The 23,354-nt window shown below is 47.2% G+C and overlaps 1 protein-coding gene across 2 annotated transcripts in view; it reads left to right on the top strand.

The window, feature by feature from the left end:
* The window catches only part of bcl9l (bcl9 like), a 92,049-nt gene that overhangs the window by 52,727 nt on the left and 15,968 nt on the right, over positions 1-23,354 (top strand). For both annotated transcript variants that reach the window (XM_041878204.2, XM_041878203.2), the window contains exon 5: positions 16,972-17,146. In XM_041878204.2, coding sequence (XP_041734138.1) covers positions 16,972-17,146 — 175 coding nt within the window. The remainder of the gene's footprint in view (positions 1-16,971; positions 17,147-23,354) is intronic.

Below are 23,354 nucleotides of genomic sequence, written 5' to 3'. Positions count from 1 at the left end.
GTAAAACTCTTTGTAGTGGGGTCTTTGGAACTGCACCTAATGCAGCAAACTCAACAGGTGATGGTTCAGGTTCCACATAGACCTCTGGTTCCTGTTTCTCAAAATAAGAGTTCATTCCATCTTCTTGGCTTAGTAAATGGGCTGCCACAGAATGGGATTGAGAAGTTGACTCGGTACTCTCCAGGACCTTCAGTTTGGCATTATATGCTGCTATGTCCGTTTCCAGTGCCATTTTTTCCATCCTAACATTCAGTTGAGCTTTCTCCAGTTCCAATGCATGCTTGTCTTGTAATGATGCTTGGCGAGCTAGTAGAGCTGCTCGTTCTGCCTCGGCTTTAAGGCGTTCAGAGGACACTGAGGAAGCAGTCTTAGAATACTTAGTTTTACTTGATATTTTTGACACATTGGAAATGCTGTCATGTGGTTCAATGAGCGTTTGTGGCTCAACTTCAGCCTTTTTCCATATTTCCACCTCTTTCAGGAAATGTTCATAAGTTCTCATTCTTGGTTGATAATAGTTAATGCTCTCCTGTTCCTGTTCCTCCTCTGTGACCAGCTCTAGCACAGATTCATGAGCCTTCTTAAAGTCATTGAGCACAGCATCAAATGCTTCAAGACTCTCATTCACAGTTGCAATGTTTCCTCCATCAACAAGAAGGACTTTTATTTCATTCATTTTAGTGTACACACTCCAAGTTTGCCTCTCCGGGCTGCATAGAGTGAATTTAGATGCTCCTCTGCCCTCTCCAGTGGAGTCTTATTTGGGATTTCCTCCTCCATCATTCACTTTTAGTTCACTCAATTTACAATGACACGGTTGTTGGTTTGATTGTTAAACGTAATGCCCCTTTAGACCTCCTTTAATCTTTAAAAACACAGTCATCCATTTCAGCATATTGACCCATTTTGAATTGCACATGTGCAAGTTTGGCATTTTAGATGCGTTTTAAACATTTCATCCCGTTGAGGTTTTGTCCCTTTAATGAAGTTTTAACACGCAGTATCTTTAGATCCTTAAGTTGCATTCGTTGCGTTGATGGATTGCATTTCCACGTTAGGCCAAATATTAGATATATGATTAGGCTACATTGTGCATAGGATCTGTGTTTCCCAAACTTAAACTTCTTAATTGTTTTCACAGCGCTGTATTTTGAATTCCATTCCCAAGTTTATCAAACATTCCAATTATAAGCACATTTGCGCTTCCATAATATGCATGATCAAACGATCGCCTTGAACAGGGCAGCTCATTCATTCGCAGTGGTTACTCACGGCTGGCGAAATCTAGGAGTTCAAATCCTTCCAAGCGAGCTGTCCTTATGGTCCGAATGCAATTACAAATAGAACAAAATCCAGCGTGTGTCCGAACCGGAGATTTCCTTCCGGTAGTAATCCTTCACGGAGTTTTTTGACTTGAATGTAATGGCTTCCTTTCCTCTTTACCATAGCCACTGCCCTAGCCTGAAGCGGGGTTGTTTCGGACGCATACAGTCCACACTCAACGCTTTCCAAACGGCCAAACATTCAATGAGATCCAGGGATATAGTGCAACAAAAAATGTTTATTCTTCTTATCTAACAAAAAGGTATTCTCCAATCAACTTAAAGCAGAGATTACTTGAAATGCAAATACATAATATAATATGACCTGTCTGTCTGTATTTCTGTATGTCTATATGGTCAAAAAACTATACCGCTCCCGCATCTAGCAAGGACTCCCCCGAAGGCCCAACTTCCTGCCTTTATACTAACACAATTAACACAGTACAATGAATGGGCAAGAGGGGGGGCCAAAAACTGAGTTACACTAATAACAAATGAATATATCTCAATCCGGTAAATAAATCATAAAGGTACGTACCTAATATTTCATCATATACATTAATATTTAATATATTTACACAAATGTACATGGAGCTCAGTATGTTCAGTCTTTTATACAAAATATGCCCAAATCGGCTCTAACATACCCCTCATGGGACACTGTGAATAGAGCATACCCCTCATGGGACACTGTGAGTAGAGCACACCCCTCATAGGACACTGTGAGTAGAGCACACCCCTCATGGGACACTGTGAGTAGAGCACACCCCTCATGGGACACTGTGAGTAGAGCACACCCTGCTACACACTGTGAGTAGAGCACACCCCTCATGGGACACTGTGAGTAGAGCACACCCTGCTACACACTGTGAGTAGAGCACACCCCTCATGGGACACTGTGAGTAGAGCACACCCCTCATGGGACACTGTGAGTAGAGCACACCCCTCATGGGACACTGTGAGTAGAGCACACCCCTCATGGGACACCGTGAGTAGAGCACACCCCTCATGGGACACTGTGAGTAGAGCACACCCCTCATGGGACACCGTGAGTAGAGCACACCCCTCATGGGACACTGTGAGTAGAGAATACCCCTCATGGGACACTGTGAGTAGAGCATACCCCTCATGGGACACTGTGAGTAGAGCACACCCCTCATGGGACACTGTGAGTAGAGCACACCCCTCATGGGACACTGAGTAGAGCACACCCCTCATGGGACACTGTGAGTAGAGCATACCCCTCATGGGACACTGTGAGTAGAGCACACCCTGCTACACACTGTGAGTAGAGCACACCCCTCATGGGACACTGTGAGTAGAGTACACCCCTCATGGGACACTGTGAGTAGAGCACACCCCTCATGGGACACTGTGAGTAGAGCACACCCCTCTTGGGACACTGTGAGTAGAGCACACCCCTCATGGGACACTGTGAGTAGAGCATACCCCTCATGGGACACTGTGAGTAGAGCTCACCCCTCATGGGACACTGTGAGTAGAGCACACCCCTCATGGGACACTGTGAGTAGAGCACACCCCTCATGGGACACTGTGAGTAGAGCACACCCCTCATGGGACACTGTGAGTAGAGCACACCCCTCATGGGACACTGTGAGTAGAGCATACCCCTCATGGGACACTGTGAGTAGAGCACACCCCTCATGGGACACTGTGAGTAGACTAACCCCTCATGGGACACTGTGAGTAGAGCATACCCCTCATGGGACACTGTGAGTAGAGCATACCCCTCATGGGACACTGTGAATAGAGCATACCCCTCATGGGACACTGTGAGTAGAGCACACCCTGCTACACACTGTGAGTAGAGCACACCCCTCATGGGACACTGTGAGTAGAGCATACCCCTCATGGGACACTGTGAGTAGAGCACACCCCTCATGGGACACTGTGAGTAGAGCACACCCCTCATGGGACACTGTGAGTAGAGCATACCCCTCATGGGACACTGTGAGTAGAGCACACCCCTCATGGGACACTGTGAGTAGAGCATACCCCTCATGGGACACTGTGAGTAGAGCACACCCCTCATGGGACACTGTGAGTAGACTAACCCCTCATGGGACACTGTGAGTAGCGCATACCCCTCATGGGACACTGTGAGTAGAGCACACCCCTCATGGGACACTGTGAGTAGAGCATACCCCCTCATGGGACACTGTGAGTAGAGCACACCCCTCATGGGACACTGTGAGTAGAGCACACCCTGCTACACACTGTGAGTAGAGCACACCCCTCATGGGACACTGTGAGTAGAGCACACCCCTCATGGGACACTGTGAGTAGAGCATACCCCTCATGGGACACTGTGAGTAGAGCACACCCCTCATGGGACACTGAGTAGAGCACACCCGTCATGGGACACTGTGATTAGAGCACACCCCTCATGGGACACTGTGAGTAGAACACACCCCTCATGGGACACTGTGAGTAGAGCACACCCTGCTACACACTGTGAGTAGAGCATACCCCTCATGGGACACTGTGAGTAGAGCACACCCTGCTACACACTGTGAGTAGAGCATACCCTCATGGGACACTGTGAGTAGAGCACACCCCTCATGGGACACTGTGAGTAGATCACACCCCTCATAGGACACTGTGAGTAGAGCACACCCCTCATGGGACACTGTGAGTAGAGCACACCCCTCATGGGACACTGTGAGTAGAGCATACCCCTCATGGGACACTGTGAGTAGAGCACACCCCTGCTACACACTGTGAGTAGAGCACACCCCTCATGGGACACTGTGAGTAGAGCACACCCCTCATGGGACACTGTGAGTAGAGCACACCCCCTCATGGGACACTGTGAGTAGAGCACACCCCTCATGGGACACTGTGAGTAGAGCACACCCCCTCATGGGACACTGTGAGTAGAGCATACCCCTCATGGGACACTGTGAGTAGAGCACACCCCTCATGGGACACTGTGAGTAGACTAACCCCTCATGGGACACTGTGAGTAGCGCATACCCCTCATGGGACACTGTGAGTAGAGCACACCCCTCATGGGACACTGTGAGTAGAGCATACCCCTCATGGGACACTGTGAGTAGAGCACACCCCTCATGGGACACTGTGAGTAGAGCACACCCTGCTACACACTGTGAGTAGAGCACACCCCTCATGGGACACTGTGAGTAGAGCACACCCCTCATGGGACACTGTGAGTAGAGCATACCCCTCATGGGACACTGTGAGTAGAGCACACCCCTCATGGGACACTGAGTAGAGCACACCCGTCATGGGACACTGTGATTAGAGCACACCCCTCATGGGACACTGTGAGTAGAGCACACCCTGCTACACACTGTGAGTAGAGCATACCCCTCATGGGACACTGTGAGTAGAGCACACCCTGCTACACACTGTGAGTAGAGCATACCCCTCATGGGACACTGTGAGTAGAGCACACCCCTCATGGGACACTGTGAGTAGATCACACCCCTCATAGGACACTGTGAGTAGAGCACACCCCTCATGGGACACTGTGAGTAGAGCACACCCCTCATGGGACACTGTGAGTAGAGCATACCCCTCATGGGACACTGTGAGTAGAGCACACCCTGCTACACACTGTGAGTAGAGCACACCCCTCATGGGACACTGTGAGTAGAGCACACCCCTCATGGGACACTGTGAGTAGAGCACACCCCTCATGGGACACCGTGAGTAGAGCACACCCCTCATGGGACACTGTGAGTAGAGAATACCCCTCATGGGACACTGTGAGTAGAGCATACCCCTCATGGGACACTGTGAGTAGAGCACACCCCTCATGGGACACTGAGTAGAGCACACCCGTCATGGGACACTGTGAGTAGAGCATACCCCTCATGGGACACTGTGAGTAGAGCACACCCTGCTACACACTGTGAGTAGAGCACACCCTCATGGGACACTGTGAGTAGAGCACACCCCTCATGGGACACTGTGAGTAGAGCACACCCCTCATGGGACACTGTGAGTAGAGCACACCCCTCATGGGACACTGTGAGTAGAGCATACCCCTCATGGGACACTGTGAGTAGAGCATACCCCTCATGGGACACTGTGAGTAGAGCACACCCCTCATGGGACACTGTGAGTAGAGCACACCCCTCATGGGACACTGTGAGTAGAGCATACCCCTCATGGGACACTGTGAGTAGAGCATACCCCTCATGGGACACTGTGAGTAGAGCATACCCCTCATGGGACACTGTGAGTAGAGCACACCCTGCTACACACTGTAAGTAGAGCACACCCCTCATGGGACACTGTGAGTAGAGCACACCCCTCATGGGACACTGTGAGTAGAGCACACCCCTCATGGGACACTGAGTAGAGCACACCCGTCATGGGACACTGTGAGTAGAGCACACCCCTCATGGGACACTGTGAGTAGAGCATACCCCTCATGGGACACTGTGAGTAGAGCACACCCCTCATGGGACACTGAGTAGAGCACACCCCTCATGGGACACTGTGAGTAGAGCACACCCCTCATGGGACACTGTGAGTAGAGCATACCCCTCATGGGACACTGTGAGTAGACTAACCCCTCATGGGACACTGTGAGTAGAGCACACCCCTCATGGGACACTGTGAGTAGAGCATACCCCTCATGGGACACTGTGAGTAGAGCATACCCCTCATGGGACACTGAGTAGAGCACATCCCTCATGGGACACTGTGAGTAGAGCACACCCCTCATGGGACACTGTGAGTAGAGCATACCCCTCATGGGACACTGAGTAGAGCACATCCCTCATGGGACACTGTGAGTAGAGCATACCCCTCATGGGACACTGAGTAGAGCACATCCCTCATGGGACACTGTGAGTAGAGCATACCCCTCATGGGACACTGAGTAGAGCACATCCCTCATGGGACACTGTGAGTAGAGCACACCCCTCATGGGACACTGTGAGTAGAGCATACCCCTCATGGGACACTGTGAGTAGAGCACACCCCTCATGGGACACTGTGAGTAGAGCACACCCCTCATGGGACAGTTTACCAGACCTAGATTAAATCTACTCCTGGACAGTTTACCAGACCCAGATTAAATCTACTCCTGGACAGTTTACCAGACCCAGATTACATCTACTCCTGGTCAGTTTACCAGACCCAGATTAAATCTACTCCTGGACAGTTTACCAGACCCAGATTAAGCCTACTCCGGGACTGTTTACCAGACCCAGATTAAATCTACTCCTGGACAGTTTACCAGACCCAGATTAAGCCTACTCCGGGACTGTTTACCAGACCCAGATTAAATCTACTCCTGGACAGTTTACCAGACCCAGATTAAGCCTACTCCTGGACAGTTTACCAGACCCAGATTATATCTACTCCTGGACAGTTTACCAGACCCAGATTAAGCCTACTCCTGGACAGTTTACCAGACCCAGATTAAATCTACTCCTGGAAAGTTTACCAGACCCAGATTAAATCTACCCCTGGACAGTTTACCAGACCCAGATGAAGCCTACTCCTGGACAGTTTACCAGACCCAGATTAAGCCTACTCCTGGACAGTTTACCAGACCCAGATTAAATACACTCCTGGACAGTTTACCAGACCCAGATTAAATATACTCCTGGACAGTTTACCAGACCCAGATTAAATCTACTCCGGGACAGTTTCCCAGACCCAGATTAAATATACTCCTGGACAGTTTACCAGACCCAGATTAAGCCTACTCCTGGACAGTTTACCTGACCCAGATTAAGTATACTCCTGGACAGTTTACCAGACCCAGATTAAATATACTCCTGATTTTCACTAGATCAGGTTTTTTAGTCCAGGAGTAACGTTAGGCTTAATCTGTGTCCGGGAATCTGTTTTTAGGTGACACAACTGCTGTCCCTACTGAACCCGCCTTGGCCCAAACCCTACTGAAACCCCTCTAGGCCCTACTGAACCCCCCTAGCCCCTACTGAACCCCTCTAGGCCCAAACCCTACTGAACCCCCCTAGGCCCAAACCCTACTGAACCCCTCTAGGCCCAAACCCTACTGAACCCCCCTAGGCCCAAACCCTACTGAAACCCCCCTAGGCCCAAACCCTACTGAACCCCCCTAGGCCCAAACCCTACTGAAACCCCCCTAGGCCCTACTTAAACCCCCCCACGGCCCTACTGAACCCCCCCCCTAGGCCCTACCCCTACTGAAACCCCCCTAGGCCCTACTGAACCCCCCCTATGCCCAACCCCTACTGAACCCCCCCAGACCCAAACCCTACTGAAACCACCCTAGGCCCAACCCCTACTGAAATCCCCCAGACCCAAACCCTACTGAAACCACCCTAGGCCCAACCCCTACTGAAATCCCCCAGACCCAAACCCTACTGAAACCACCCTAGGCCCAACCCCTACTGAAATCCCCTAGGCCCAACATGTACAGTTTTTCTACCTTACCAATGGCAAATATGATGATATCATGACAGGCAAAGTCTGATTCACCACAGTGTTGTAGCTTTTCATGGGTTTTGGCGTCACCTAGTGTTTGCGTAGAAGAACAACATCATGATCTCACTGATCCACTCTGTGTGGGGAGAGGTTGATGATAAGGCCTCTCCTTTATAATAGAACCCAGTTTGCCAAAAGCATCTTAAGGCTATGTTTAGCGTTAGAACCTTTGTAGGAACATCGTTAAATCGACCAGCTGTTTCCCAAAACCATTACTGAAGTTGATCATTTTTTAACGACTGCCTCAGACCACTAGTACAGCTAAGTATCTCTGTTAAGGCAGGTTGCCTATTTAAGAATGCACTGGGCTGATGCAGGGCCAGGACAGAGAGACTGGGCTGATACAGGATAGGGAGACTGGGCTGATAACAGGGTCAGGACAGAGAGACTGGGCTGATAACAGGGTCAGGACAGAGAGACTGGGCTGATAACAGGGTCAGGACAGAGAGACTGGGCTGATAACAGGGTCAGGACAGAGAGACTGGGCTGATACAGGGTCAGGACAGAGAGACTGGGCTGATAACAGGGTCAGGACAGAGAGACTGGGCTGATAACAGGGTCAGGACAGAGAGACTGGGCTGATACAGGGTCAGGACAGAGAGACTGGGTTGATACAGCATAGGGAGACTGGGCTGATAACAGGGTCAGGACAGAGAGACTGGGCTGATAACAGGGTCAGGACAGAGAGACTGGGCTGATAACAGGGTCAGGACAGAGAGACTGGGCTGATAACAGGGTCAGGACAGAGAGACAGGGCTGATAACAGGGTCAGGACAGAGAGACTGGGCTGATAACAGGGTCAGGACAGAGAGACTGGGCTGATAACAGGGTCAGGACAGAGAGACTGGGCTGATAACAGGGTCAGGACAGAGAGACTGGGCTGATAACAGGGTCAGGACAGAGAGACTGGGCTGATAACAGGGTCAGGACAGAGAGACTGGGCTGATAACAGGGTCAGGACAGAGAGACTGGGCTGATAACAGGGTCAGGACAGAGAGACTGGGCTGATAACAGGGTCAGGACAGAGAGACTGGGCTGATAACAGGGTCAGGACAGAGAGACTGGGCTGATAACAGGGTCAGGATAGAGAGACTGGGCTGATAACAGGGTCAGGACAGAGAGACTGGGCTGATAACAGGGTCAGGACAGGACAGGGTCAGGACAGGGTCAGGTCAGGGTCAGGACAGACTTGAGGTTGAGTTCCCCTTTGTGTTCTTATTTTATCATAGTTTATTAACTGGTGCTAAGAAATAAACACAAAACAAAACCTATTACTATTAGCATATGTCATAAAGAATTCACATTAAACATATAAATATCTGATCATTTCAATACACATGCAAAAATTCATTTACATTTTACATTTTAGTCATTTAGCAGACGCTCTTATCCAGAGCGACTTACAGTTAGCACATACATTATTTTATCGAACCCACAACCCTGGCGTTGCAAACGCCATGCTCTACCAACTGAGCTACATCCCCTGCCGGCCATTCCCTCCCCTACCCTGGACGACGCTGGGCCAATTGTGCGCCGCCCCATGGGTCTCCCGGTCGCGGCCGGCTACGACAGAGCCTGGATTCGAACCAGGATCTCTAGTGGCACAGCTAGCACTGCGATGCAGCGCCTTAGACCACTGCGCCCCTCGGGAGACCCATGGGGCGGCGCACAATTGGCCCAGCGTCGTCCAGGGTAGGGGAGGAAATGGCCGGCAGGGGATGTAGCTCAGTTGGTAGAGCATGGCGTTTGCAACGCCAGGGTTGTGGGTTCGATAAAATAATGTAATAATAATTCCCTACACATATCCACACGTTGCAACAACTCAACATCCTACCGCTAATTATACAGCAGACGCATCTACACACATGAAACAGAGAGTAAAATGTAAACAATATTTCAGGTTACTCCCATTGGATACTGTGACGCCCAGATAACAGAGATAAATGCTACATGCGGGAGAGTTTCTTCTTTAAGGTTAATGCCAGACTACACCTATTGGTGTATTGCCACCACCTACTGTACGGGTAATACCAACTTACAATAACAACAAACTTAAAATCCAAAACATCCCCACTCCGTCAGTGATCATCCAAATCAGATCCCTACGTGGGAGAATTGTTCACAACTGCATGAGTTGTTTGGCACTGAATTTAAAAGACACAAATAACACAATAAATGTTTAAACAAGGGTGCAGGTGCGCTCGGAGCATAAAGATGTATAGAGATCTCTAGTGCCCAAAAGCCTGTGTGACATGGGTAGCGCCATTAAAGACTGATACGTTGGTATCTCTACACATCTCTATGGCTCAGAGGCGCCTGCAGTTAAAGGGACAGTTCATTAAAAAGTGTGGGGGGGAAAATTTTATATTTTCTACAATGTCGTTAGATGCTTTTTTTTTGCCCTTCCGAGATGATCTCCACTAGACACAAAATTAAGACGTTTATCTGTCTTTCTGTGACCGCCAATAACTACAGAATAAATGTGACAGTGACTACAAATACAAAGTTGCATAATACATCATGCAGTACGTGCTACACAGACCGATGTATTGGAATTATATTTTAGTCCATTTTATGTTCATTCAGGTGAGTTTTATTTAGCTATTTGTACGTTACTGTCTGTCATTTTTGAGTCAATATATTTCATGTGTAACGTGCGCAATGATGTGCCAAATCTTGATTTAGTGCATTATTTTAGGGTAAGCATTAGATTAAGCCGCATCAATATTTATAGCCATACAGTGCATTCAGAAAGTATTCAGACCCCTTGACTTTTTCCACATTTTGTTACGTTACAGCCTTATGCTAAAATGTATCTTTTTTTCCTCATCAATCTACACACAATAGCCCATAATGACAAAGCGAAAACAGGTTTTAAGAAAGTTTAGCAAGTGTATTAAAAATAAAACATTGAAATACCTTATTTACATAAGTATTCAGACCCTTTGCTATGAGACTCGAAATTGAGCTCAGGTGCATCCTGTTTCCATTGATCATCCTTGAGTCCACCTGTGGTAAATTCAATTGATTGGACAAGTCTCCCGAGTGGCGCAGTGGTCTAAGGCACTGCATCGCAGTGCTAGCTGTGCCACTAGAGATCCTGGTTTGAATCCAGGCTCTGTCGTAGCCGGCCGCGACCGGGAGACCCATGGGCCCAGCGTCGTCCAGGGTAGGGGAGGGAATGGCCGGCAGGGATGTAGCTCAGTTGATAGAGCATGGCGTTTGCAACGCCAGGGTTGTGGGTTCGATTCCCACAGGGGGTATGAAAAAAAAAAAAAATTATGCACTAACTGTAAGTCGCTAAATGACTAAAATGTAAAGGTAAATGTAAAATGTAATGATTTGGAAAGGCACACACCTGTCTATATAAGGTCCCACAGTTGACAGTGCATGTCAGAGCAAAAACATTTTACATTTTAGTCATTTAGCAGACGCTCTTATCCAGAGCGACTTACAGTTAGTGAGTGCATACATTTTTTTTTCATACTGGCCCCCCATGGGAAACGAACCCACAACCCTGGCGTTGCAAGCGCCATGCTCTACCAACTGAGCTACACGGGACCAAGGCATAAGGTCGAAGGAATTGTCCGCAGAGCTCCGAGACAGGATTGTGTCGAGGTACAGATCTGGGGAAGGGTACCAAAAAATGTGTGCAGTATTGAAGGTCCCCAAGAACACGGTGGCCTCCATCATTCTTAAATGCAAGAAGTTTGGAACCACCAAGACTCTTCCTAGAGCTGGCCGCCCGGCCAAACTGAGCAATTGGGGGAGAATGGCCTTAATCAGGGAGGGGACCAAGAACCCGATGGTCACTCTGACAGAGCTCCAGAGTTCCTCTGTGGAGATGGGAGAACCTTCCAGAAGGACAACCATCTCTGCAGCACTCCACCAATCAGGCCTTTATGGTAGTGTGGCCAGACGGAAGCCACTCCTCAGTAAAAGGCACATGACAGCCCGCTTGGAGTTTGCCAAAAGGCACCTAAAGGACTCTCAGACCATGAGAAACAAGATTCTCTGGTCTGATAAACCAAGATTGAACTCTTTGGCCTGAATGCCGAGCGTCACGTCTGGAGGAAACCTGGCACCATCCCTACGGTGAAGCATGTTGGTGGCAGCATCATGCTGTGGGGATGTTTTTCAGCGGCAGGGACTGGGAGACTAGTCAGGATCGAGGGAAAGATCAACGGAGCAAAGTACAGAGAGATCCTTGATGAAAACCTGCTCCAGAGCGCTAAGGACCTCAGACTGGGGCAAAGGTTCACCTTCCAACAGGACAACGACCCTAAGCACACAGCCAAGACAACACAGCTGTGCAGCGACACTCCCCATCCAACCTGACAGATCTGCAGAGAAGAATGGGAGAAACTCCCAAAATACAGGTGTGCCAAGCTTGTAGCGTCATACCCAAGAAGACTCGAGGCTGTAATCGCTGCCAAAGGTGCTTCAACAAAGTACTGAATAAAGGGTCTGAATACTTATGTAAATGTTATATTTCAACTTTTTTGTATTTATTAATTTACCCCCCAAAAATGAACCTGTTTTTGCTTTGTCATTATGGGGTATTGTGTGTAGATTGATGAGGGAAAAAAACAATTCAATCAATTTTAGAATAAGGCTGTAACGTAACAAAATGTGGAAAAAGTCAAGAGGTCTGAATACTTTCCGAAGGCGCTGCAGGTGGTAATATATCTCTAGGAGCTGATCAGTTGTCAGTATTGTGGAATAATTCTAATGTTAAGGTCAGATTGGAAAGGGAGAACGCTGATCCGAGAGCAGTGCTTACTTTCTTTCGATCCTATCAGTATCGACACATGCCTCACCGACGCACTTAGTGACCGTTCTCTCTGTGTGGTGTTTTGGGAAACATCTTACATCTTCGTCTCTCTGTGTAGTGTTTTGGGAAACATGTTACATCTTCGTCTCTCTGCGTGGTGTTTTGGGAAACATGTTACATCTTCGTCTCTCTGCGTGGTGTTTTGGGAAACATGTTACATCTTCGTCTCTCCGTGTGGTGTTTTGGGAAACATGTTACATCTTCGTCTCTCTGTGTGGTGTTTTGGGAAACATGTTACATCTTCGTCTCTCCGTGTGGTGTTTTGGGAAACATGTTACATCTTCGTCTCTCTGTGTGGTGTTTTGGGAAACATGTTACATCTTCGTCTCTCTGTGTGGTGTTTTGGGAAACATGTTACATCTTCGTCTCTCTGTGTGGTGTTTTGGGAAACATGTTACATCTTCGTCTCTCTGTGTGGTGTTTTGGGAAACATGTTACATCTTCGTCTCTCTGTGTGGTGTTTTGGGAAACGTGTTACATCTTCGTCTCTCTGCGTGGTGTTTTGGGAAACGTGTTACATCTTCGGCCGTTGTAGGAAAGATGCATCGTTAAAACCCTTGTAAGTCTAAGTTCCATCGCTATCAGGAAACTGGGCCCTGGACAAGACAACAGGCATCACAACCACACATTACACTGTACCACTGTAACACTAACAGTCAGCATGTACCACTATAACACTAACAGTCAGCATGTACCACTATAACACTAACAGTCAGCATGTACCACTATAACACTAACAGTCAGCATGTACCACTGTAAAAATAACAGTCAGCATGTACCACTGTACACTAACAGTCAGCATGTACCACTGTACACTAACAGTCAGCATGTACCACTGTACACTAACAGTCAGCATGTACCACTGTACACTAACAGTCAGCATGTACCACTATAACACTAACAGTCAGCATGTACCACTGTAACACTAACAGTCAGCATGTACCACTGTAACACTAACAGTCAGCATGTACCACTATAACACTAACAGTCAGCATGTACCACTGTACACTAACAGTTAGCATGTACCACTGTAACACTAACAGTCAGCATGTAACACTATTAACCAGGACCACCCTATGGTCTATATAGTGTTATACTATTAACCAGGGACCACCCTATGGTCTATATAGTGTTATACTATTAACCAGGGACCACCCTATGGTCTATATAGTGTTATACTAGTAACCAGGGACCACCCTATGGTCTATATAGTGTTACACTATTAACCAGGGACCACCCTATGGTCTATATAGTGTTATACTATTAACCAGGACCACCCTATGGTCTATATAGTGTTATACTATTAACCAGGGACCACCCTATGGTCTATATAGTGTTATACTAGTAACCAGGGACCACCCTATGGTCTATATAGTGTTACACTATTAACCAGGGACCACCCTATGGTCTATATAGTGTTATACTATTAACCAGGGACCACCCTATGGTCTATATAGTGTTATACTATTAACCAGGACCACCCTATGGTCTATATAGTGTTATGCTATTAACCAGGGACCACCCTATGGTCTATATAGTGTTACACTATTAACCAGGGACCACCCTATGGTCTATAGTGTTATACTATTAACCAGGGACCACCCTATGGTCTATATAGTGTTACACTATTAACCAGGGACCACCCTATGGTCTATATAGTGTTATACTATTAACCAGGACCACCCTATGGTCTATATAGTGTTATGCTATTAACCAGGGACCACCCTATGGTCTATATAGTGTTACACTATTAACCAGGGACCACCCTATGGTCTATATAGTGTTATACTATTAACCAGGGACCACCCTATGGTCTATATAGTGTTACACTATTAACCAGGGACCACCCTATGGTCTATATAGTGTTATACTATTAACCAGGGACCACCCTATGGTCTATATAGTGTTACACTATTAACCAGGGACCACCCTATGGTCTATATAGTGTTATACTATTAACCAGGACCACCCTATGGTCTATATAGTGTTATACTATTAACCAGGGACCACCCTATGGTCTATATAGTGTTATACTATTAACCAGGACCACCCTATGGTCTATATAGTGTTATACTGTTAACCAGGGACCACCCTATGGTCTATATAGTGTTATACAGTTAACCAGGGACCACCCTATGGTCTATATAGTGTTACACTATTAACCAGGGACCACCCTATGGTCTATATAGTGTTATACTATTAACCAGGGACCACCCTATGGTCTATATAGTGTTACACTATTAACCAGGGACCACCCTATGGTCTATATAGTGTTATACTATTAACCAGGGACCACCTTATGGTCTATATAGTGTTATACTATTAACCAGGGACCACCCTATGGTCTATATAGTGTTATACTATTAACCAGGGACCACCCTATGGTCTATATAGTGTTATACTATTAACCAGGGACCACCCTATGGTCTATATAGTGTTATACTATTAACCAGGGACCACCCTATGGTCTATATAGTGTTATACTATTAACCAGGGACCACCCTATGGTCTATATAGTGTTATACTATTAACCAGGACCACCCTATGGTCTATATAGTGTTATGCTATTAACCAGGGACCACCCTATGGTCTATATAGTGTTACACTATTAACCAGGGACCACCCTATGGTCTATATAGTGTTATACTATTAACCAGGGACCACCCTATGGTCTATATAGTGTTACACTATTAACCAGGGACCACCCTATGGTCTATATAGTGTTATACTATTAACCAGGGACCACCCTATGGTCTATATAGTGTTACACTATTAACCAGGGACCACCCTATGGTCTATATAGTGTTATACTATTAACCAGGGACCACCCTATGGTCTATATAGTGTTACACTATTAACCAGGGACCACCCTATGGTCTATATAGTGTTACACTATTAACCAGGGACCACCCTATGGTCTATATAGTGTTATACTATTAACCAGGGACCACCCTATGGTCTATATAGTGTTATACTATTAACCAGGGACCACCCTATGGTCTATATAGTGTTACACTATTAACCAGGGACCACCCTATGGTCTATATAGTGTTACACTATTAACCAGGGACCACCCTATGGTCTATATAGTGTTATACTATTAACCAGGACCACCCTATGGTCTATATAGTGTTATACTATTAACCAGGGACCACCCTATGGTCTATATAGCGTTACACTATTAACCAGGGACCACCCTATGGTCTATATAGTGTTATACTATTAACCAGGGACCACCCTATGGTCTATATAGTGTTACACTATTAACCAGGGACCACCCTATGGTCTATATAGTGTTATACTATTAACCAGGGACCACCCTATGGTCTATATAGTGTTATACTAGTAACCAGGGACCACCCTATGGTCTATATAGTGTAACACTATTAACCAGGGACCACCCTATGGTCTATATAGTGTTATACTATTAACCAGGGACCACCCTATGGTCTATATAGTGTTATACTAGTAACCAGGGACCACCCTATGGTCTATATAGTGTTATGCTATTAACCAGGGACCACCCTATGGTCTATATAGTGTTATACTATTAACCAGGGACCACCCTATGGTCTATATAGTGTTATACTATTAACCAGGGACCACCCTATGGTCTATATAGTGTTACACTATTAACCAGGGACCACCCTATGGTCTATATAGTGTTATACTATTAACCAGGGACCACCCTATGGTCTATATAGTGTTACACTATTAACCAGGGACCACCCTATGGTCTATATAGTGTTATACTATTAACCAGGGACCACCCTATGGTCTATATAGTGTTATACTATTAACCAGGGACCACCCTATGGTCTATATAGTGTTATACTATTAACCAGGGACCACCCTATGGTCTATATAGTGTTATACTATTAACCAGGGACCACACTATGGTCTATATAGTGTTACACTATTAACCAGGGACCACCCTATGGTCTATATAGTGTTATACTATTAACCAGGGACCACCCTATGGTCTATATAGTGTTATACTATTAACCAGGGACCACCCTATGGTCTATATAGTGTTATACTATTAACCAGGGACCACCCTATGGTCTATATAGTGTTACGCTATTAACCAGGGACCACCCTATGGTCTATATAGTGTTATACTATTAACCAGGGACCACCCTATGGTCTATATAGTGTTACACTATTAACCAGGGACCACCCTATGGTCTATATAGTGTTATACTATTAACCAGGGACCACCCTATGGTCTATATAGTGTTATACTATTAACCAGGACCACCTTATGGTCTATATAGTGTCCTACGGGCCATTTGGGACATAATCTATAATCCTGCCTTTGCCTCTTCTCTCTATCAGGGCCTCTCCAGGGTCTCTCTGGTCCCTCCTCCAAAGCAGGGCCAGGCCCCCCCCCCCCTGACCCCTCTCTTACCCCTGGGATGGGGCGTGGTCTGGGGCCAGGAGGTCAAAGGTCAGAGATGCCTCGCCCCGCTCAGCAGGTGGTCTATGTCTTCACTACCAGCCTGGCCAACAGGTGAGACACACACACACTATGAACACGCACACATATACACACACACCTCGTCTGGTAAGATAGGGGGCTCTTCACACAGAAATGCCGAGCAGAAAAGTGCGAATTGAACAAATCAAGTTTTTGTGGTCTGGTCTTGTCATGTTTATTCTGTACTAAAATGACTAAACAGCAGGTGGAGTAATACCCCTAACCCAGGTGAAGTATTACCCCTAACCCAGGTGAAGTAGTACCCCTAACCCAGGTGAAGTAGTACCCCTAACCCAGGTGATGTAATACCCCTAACCCAGGTGAAGTAGTACCCTTAACTCAGGTGAAGTAGTACCCCTAACCCAGGTGAAGTAGTAACCCTAACCCAGGTGAAGTAGTACCCTTAACACAGGTGAAGTAGTACCCTTAACCCAGGTGAAGTAGTACCCTTAACCCAGGTGAAGTAGTACCCTTAACTCAGGTGAAGTAGTACCCCTAACCCAGGTGAAGTAGTACCCCTAACCCAGGTGAAGTAGTACCCTTAACACAGGTGAAGTAGTACCCTTAATCCAGATGAAGTAGTACCCCTAACCCAGGTGAAGTAGTACCCCTAACCCAGGTGAAGTAGTACCCTTAACACAGGTGAAGTAGTACCCCTAACCCAGGTGAAGTAGTAACCTTAACCCAGGTGAAGTAGTACCCCTAACCCAGGTGAAGTAGTAACCCTAACCCAGGTGAAGTAGTAACCTTAACCCAGGTGAAGTAGTAACCTTAACCCAGGTGAAGTAATACCCCTAACCCAGGTGAAGTAGTACCCCTAACCCAGGTGAAGTAGTAACCTTAACCCAGGTGAAGTAATACCCCTAACCCAGGTGAAGTAGTAAAACTAACCCAGGTGAAGTAGTACCCCTAACCCAGGTGAAGTAGTACCCTAACCCAGGTGAAGTAGTATCACTAACCCAGGTGAAGTAGTACCCCCTAACCCAGGTGAAGTAGTAAAACTAACCCAGGTGAAGTAGTAAAACTAACCCAGGTGAAGTAGTACCCAACCCAGGTGAAGTAGTACCCCTAACCCAGGTGAAGTAGTATCACTAACCCAGGTGAAGTACATTTACATTTACGTCATTTAGCAGACGCTCTTATCCAGAGCGACTTACAGGAGCAATTAGGGTTAAGTGCCTTGCTTAAGGGCACATCGACAGATTTTTCACCTAGTCGGCTCTGGGATTAGAACCAGCGACCTTTCGGTTACTGGCACAACGCTCTTACCCAGGTGAAGTAGTAACCCCTAACCCAGGTGAAGTAGTACCCTAAGCCAGGTGAAGTAGTACCCTAACCCAGGTGAAGTAGTACCCTAACCCAGGTGAAGTAGTACCCTAACCCAGGTGAAGTAGTACCCAACCCAAAAGAAGTAGTAACCCTAACCCAGGTGAAGTAGTACCCCTAACCCAGGTGAAGTAGTACCCCTAACCCAGGTGATGTAATACCCCTAACCCAGGTGAAGTAGTACCCTTAACTCAGGTGAAGTAGTACCCCTAACCCAGGTGAAGTAGTAACCCTAACCCAGGTGAAGTAGTACCCTTAACACAGGTGAAGTAGTACCCTTAACCCAGGTGAAGTAGTACCCTTAACCCAGGTGAAGTAGTACCCTTAACCCAGGTGAAGTAGTACCCTTAACTCAGGTGAAGTAGTACCCTTAACTCAGGTGAAGTAGTACCCCTAACCCAGGTGAAGTAGTACCCTTAACACAGGTGAAGTAGTACCCTTAACCCAGATGAAGTAGTACCCCTAACCCAGGTGAAGTAGTACCCCTAACCCAGGTGAAGTAGTACCCTTAACACAGGTGAAGTAGTACCCCTAACCCAGGTGAAGTAGTAACCCTAACCCAGGTGAAGTAGTAACCTTAACCCAGGTGAAGTAGTAACCTTAACCCAGGTGAAGTAATACCCCTAACCCAGGTGAAGTAGTACCCCTAACCCAGGTGAAGTAGTAACCTTAACCCAGGTGAAGTAATACCCCTAACCCAGGTGAAGTAGTAAAACTAACCCAGGTGAAGTAGTACCCCTAACCCAGGTGAAGTAGTACCCCTAACCCAGGTGAAGTAGTATCACTAACCCAGGTGAAGTAGTACCCCTAACCCAGGTGAAGTAGTAAAACTAACCCAGGTGAAGTAGTAAAACTAACCCAGGTGAAGTAGTACCCCTAACCCAGGTGAAGTAGTACCCCTAACCCAGGTGAAGTAGTATCACTAACCCAGGTGAAGTACATTTACATTTACGTCATTTAGCAGACGCTCTTATCCAGAGCGACTTACAGGAGCAATTAGGGTTAAGTGCCTTGCTTAAGGGCACATCGACAGATTTTTCACCTAGTCGGCTCTGGGATTAGAACCAGCGACCTTTCGGTTACTGGCACAACGCTCTTACCCAGGTGAAGTAGTAACCTAACCCAGGTGAAGTAGTACCCTAAGCCAGGTGAAGTAGTACCCTAACCCAGGTGAAGTAGTACCCCTAACCCAGGTGAAGTAGTACCCCTAACCCAGGTGAAGTAGTACCCCTAACCCAAAAGAAGTAGTACCCCTAACCCAGGTGAAGTAGTACCCCTAACCCAGGTGAAGTAGTACCCCTAACCCAGGTGATGTAATACCCCTAACCCAGGTGAAGTAGTACCCCTAAACCAGGTGAAGTAGTACCCCTAACTCAGGTGAAGTAGTACCCAACCCAGGTGATGTAATACCCTAACCCAGGTGATGTAATACCCTAACCCAGGTGAAGTAGTACCCCTAACCCAGGTGAAGTAGTACCCCTAACCCAGGTGATGTAATACCCCTAACCCAGGTGATGTCATACCCCTAACCCAGGTGAAGTAGTACCCCTAACCCAGGTGAAGTAGTAAAACTAACCCAGGTGAAGTAGTAACCTTAACCCAGGTGAAGTAATACCCCTAACCTAGGTGAAGTAGTACCCCTAACCCAGGTGAAGTAGTACCCCTAACCCAGGTGAAGTAGTAACACTAACCCAGGTGAAGTAGTAACCCTAACCCAGGTGAAGTAGTACCCCTAACCCAGGTGAAGTAGTACCCCTAACCCAGGTGAAGTAATACCCCTAACCCAGGTGAAGTAGTACCCCTAACCCAGGTGAAGTAATACCCCTAACCCAGGTGAAGTAGTACCCCTAACCCAGGTGAAGTAGTACCCCTAACCCAGGTGAAGTAGTACCCCTAACCCAGGATATGTAATACCCCTAACCCAGGTGAAGTAGTAACCCTAACCCAGGTGAAGTAGTACCCCTAACCCAGGTGAAGTAGTACCCCTAACCCAGGTGAAGTAGTACCCCTAACCCAGGTGAAGTAATACCCCTAACCCAGGTGAAGTAGTACCCCTAACCCAGGTGAAGTAGTAACACTAACCCAGGTGAAGTAGTAACCCTAACCCAGGTGAAGTAGTAACCCTAACCCAGGTGAAGTAGTAACCCTAACCCAGGTGAAGTAGTACCCCTAACCCAGGTGAAGTAGTAACCCTATCCCAGGTGAATTAGTACCCCTAACCCAGGTGAAGTAGTACCCCTAACCCAGGTGAAGTAGTACCCTTAACTCAGGTGAAGTAGTACCCCTAACCCAGGTGAAGTAGTAACCCTAACCCAGGTGAAGTAGTAACCCTAACCCAGGTGATGTAGTACCCCTAACCCAGGTGAAGTAGTAACCCTAACCCAGGTGAAGTAGTAACCCTAACCCAGGTGATGTAGTACCCCTAACCCAGGTGAAGTAGTACCCCTAACCCAGGTGAAGTAGTAACCCTAACCCAGGTGAAGTAATACCCCTAACCCAGGTGAAGTAGTAACCCTAACCCAGGTGATGTAGTACCCCTAACCCAGGTGAAGTAGTAACCCTAACCCAGGTGAAGTAATACCCCTAACCCAGGTGAAGTAGTAACCCTAACCCAGGTGATGTAGTACCCCTAACCCAGGTGAAGTAGTACCCCTAACCCAGGTGAAGTAGTACCCCTAACCCAGGTGATGTAATACCCCTAACCCAGGTGAAGTAGTACCCTTAACTCAGGTGAAGTAGTACCCCTAACCCAGGTGAAGTAATACCCCTAACCCAGGTGAAGTAGTACCCCTAACCCAGGTGAAGTAATACCCCTAACCCAGGTGAAGTAGTACCCCTAACCCAGGTGAAGTAGTACCCCTAACCCAGGTGAAGTAGTACCCCTAACCCAGGTGAAGTAGTACCCCTAACCCAGGATATGTAATACCCCTAACCCAGGTGAAGTAGTAACCCTAACCCAGGTGAAGTAGTACCCCTAACCCAGGTGAAGTAGTACCCCTAACCCAGGTGAAGTAGTACCCCTAACCCAGGTGAAGTAATACCCCTAACCCAGGTGAAGTAGTACCCCTAACCCAGGTGAAGTAGTAACACTAACCCAGGTGAAGTAGTAACCCTAACCCAGGTGAAGTAGTAACCCTAACCCAGGTGAAGTAGTACCCCTAACCCAGGTGAAGTAGTACCCCTAACCCAGGTGAAGTAGTACCCCTAACCCAGGTGAAGTAGTACCCCTAACCCAGGTGAAGTAGTACCCTTAACTCAGGTGAAGTAGTACCCCTAACCCAGGTGAAGTAGTAACCTAACCCAGGTGAAGTAGTAACCCTTAACTCAGGTGATGTAGTACCCTAACTTAGGTGAAGTAGTAACTCCTAACCCAGGTGAAGTAGTAACCCTAACCCAGGTGATGTAGTACCCTAACCCAGGTGAAGTAGTACCCCTAACCCAGGTGAAGTAGTAACCCTAACCCAGGTGAAGTAATACCCCAACCCAGGTGAAGTAGTAACCCTAACTTCAGGTGATGTAGTACCCTAACCCAGGTGAAGTAGTAACCTAACCCAGGTGAAGTAATACCTAACCCAGGTGAAGTAGTAACCCTAACCCAGGTGATGTAGTACCCCTAACCCAGGTGAAGTAGTACCCCTAACTCAGGTGAAGTAGTACCTCTAACCCAGGTGATGTAATACCCTAACCCAGGTGAAGTAGTACCCTTAACTCAGGTGAAGTAGTACCCTAACCCAGGTGAAGTAGTAACCCCTAACCCAGGTGAAGTAGTACCCTTAACACAGGTGAAGTAGTACCCTTAACCCAGGTGAAGTAGTACCCTTAACCCAGGTGAAGTAGTACCCTTAACTCAGGTGAAGAGTACCCCTAACCCAGGTGAAGTAGTACCCCTAACCCAGGTGAAGTAGTACCCTTAACACAGGTGAAGTAGTACCCTTAACTCGAGATGAAGTAGTACCCCTAACCCAGGTGAAGTAGTACCCTAACCCAGGTGAAGTAGTACCCTTAACACAGGTGAAGTAGTACCCCTAACCCAGGTGAAGTAGTAACCTTAACCCAGGTGAAGTAGTACCCTAACCCAGGTGAAGTAGTAACCCTAACCCAGGTGAAGTAGTAACCTTAACCCAGGTGGAAGTAGTAACCTTAACCAGGTGAAGTAATACCCCTAACCCAGGTGAAGTAGTACCCCTAACCCAGGTGAAGTAGTAACCTTAACCCAGGTGAAGTAATACCCCTAACCCAGGTGAAGTAGTAAAACTAACCCAGGTGAAGTAGTACCCTAACCCAGGTGAAGTAGTACCCCCTAACCTAGGTGAAGTAGTATCACTAACCCAGGTGAAGTAGTACCCTAACCCAGGTGAAGTAGTAAAACTAACCCAGGTGAAGTAGTAAAACTAACCCAGGTGAAGTAGTACCCCTAACCCAGGTGAAGTAGTACCCTCAACCCAGGTGAGTAGTATCACTAACCCAGGTTAAGTACATTTACATTTACGTCATTTAGCAGACGCTCTTATCCAGAGCGACTTACAGGAGCAATTAGGGTTAAGTGCCTTGCTTAAGGGCACATCGACAGATTTTTCACCTAGTCGGCTCTGGGATTAGAACCAGCGACCTTTCGGTTACTGGCACAACGCTCTTACCCAGGTGAAGTAGTAACCCTAACCCAGGTGAAGTAGTACCCCTAAGCCAGGTGAAGTAGTACCCCTAACCCAGGTGAAGTAGTACCCCTAACCCAGGTGAAGTAGTACCCCTAACCCAGGTGAAGTAGTACCCCTAACCCAAAAGAAGTAGTAACCCTAACCCAGGTGAAGTAGTACCCCTAACCCAGGTGAAGTAGTACCCCTAACCCAGGTGATGTAATACCCCTAACCCAGGTGATGTAATACCCCTAACCCAGGTGAAGTAGTACCCCTAACCC

This window comes from Coregonus clupeaformis, unplaced genomic scaffold (assembly GCF_020615455.1).
Source record: "Coregonus clupeaformis isolate EN_2021a unplaced genomic scaffold, ASM2061545v1 scaf0029, whole genome shotgun sequence".
Lineage (NCBI taxonomy): Eukaryota > Metazoa > Chordata > Actinopteri > Salmoniformes > Salmonidae > Coregonus > Coregonus clupeaformis.
The sequence above is the reverse complement of the archived record's forward strand: the minus strand, read 5'-3'. Positions and strand labels throughout refer to the sequence as shown.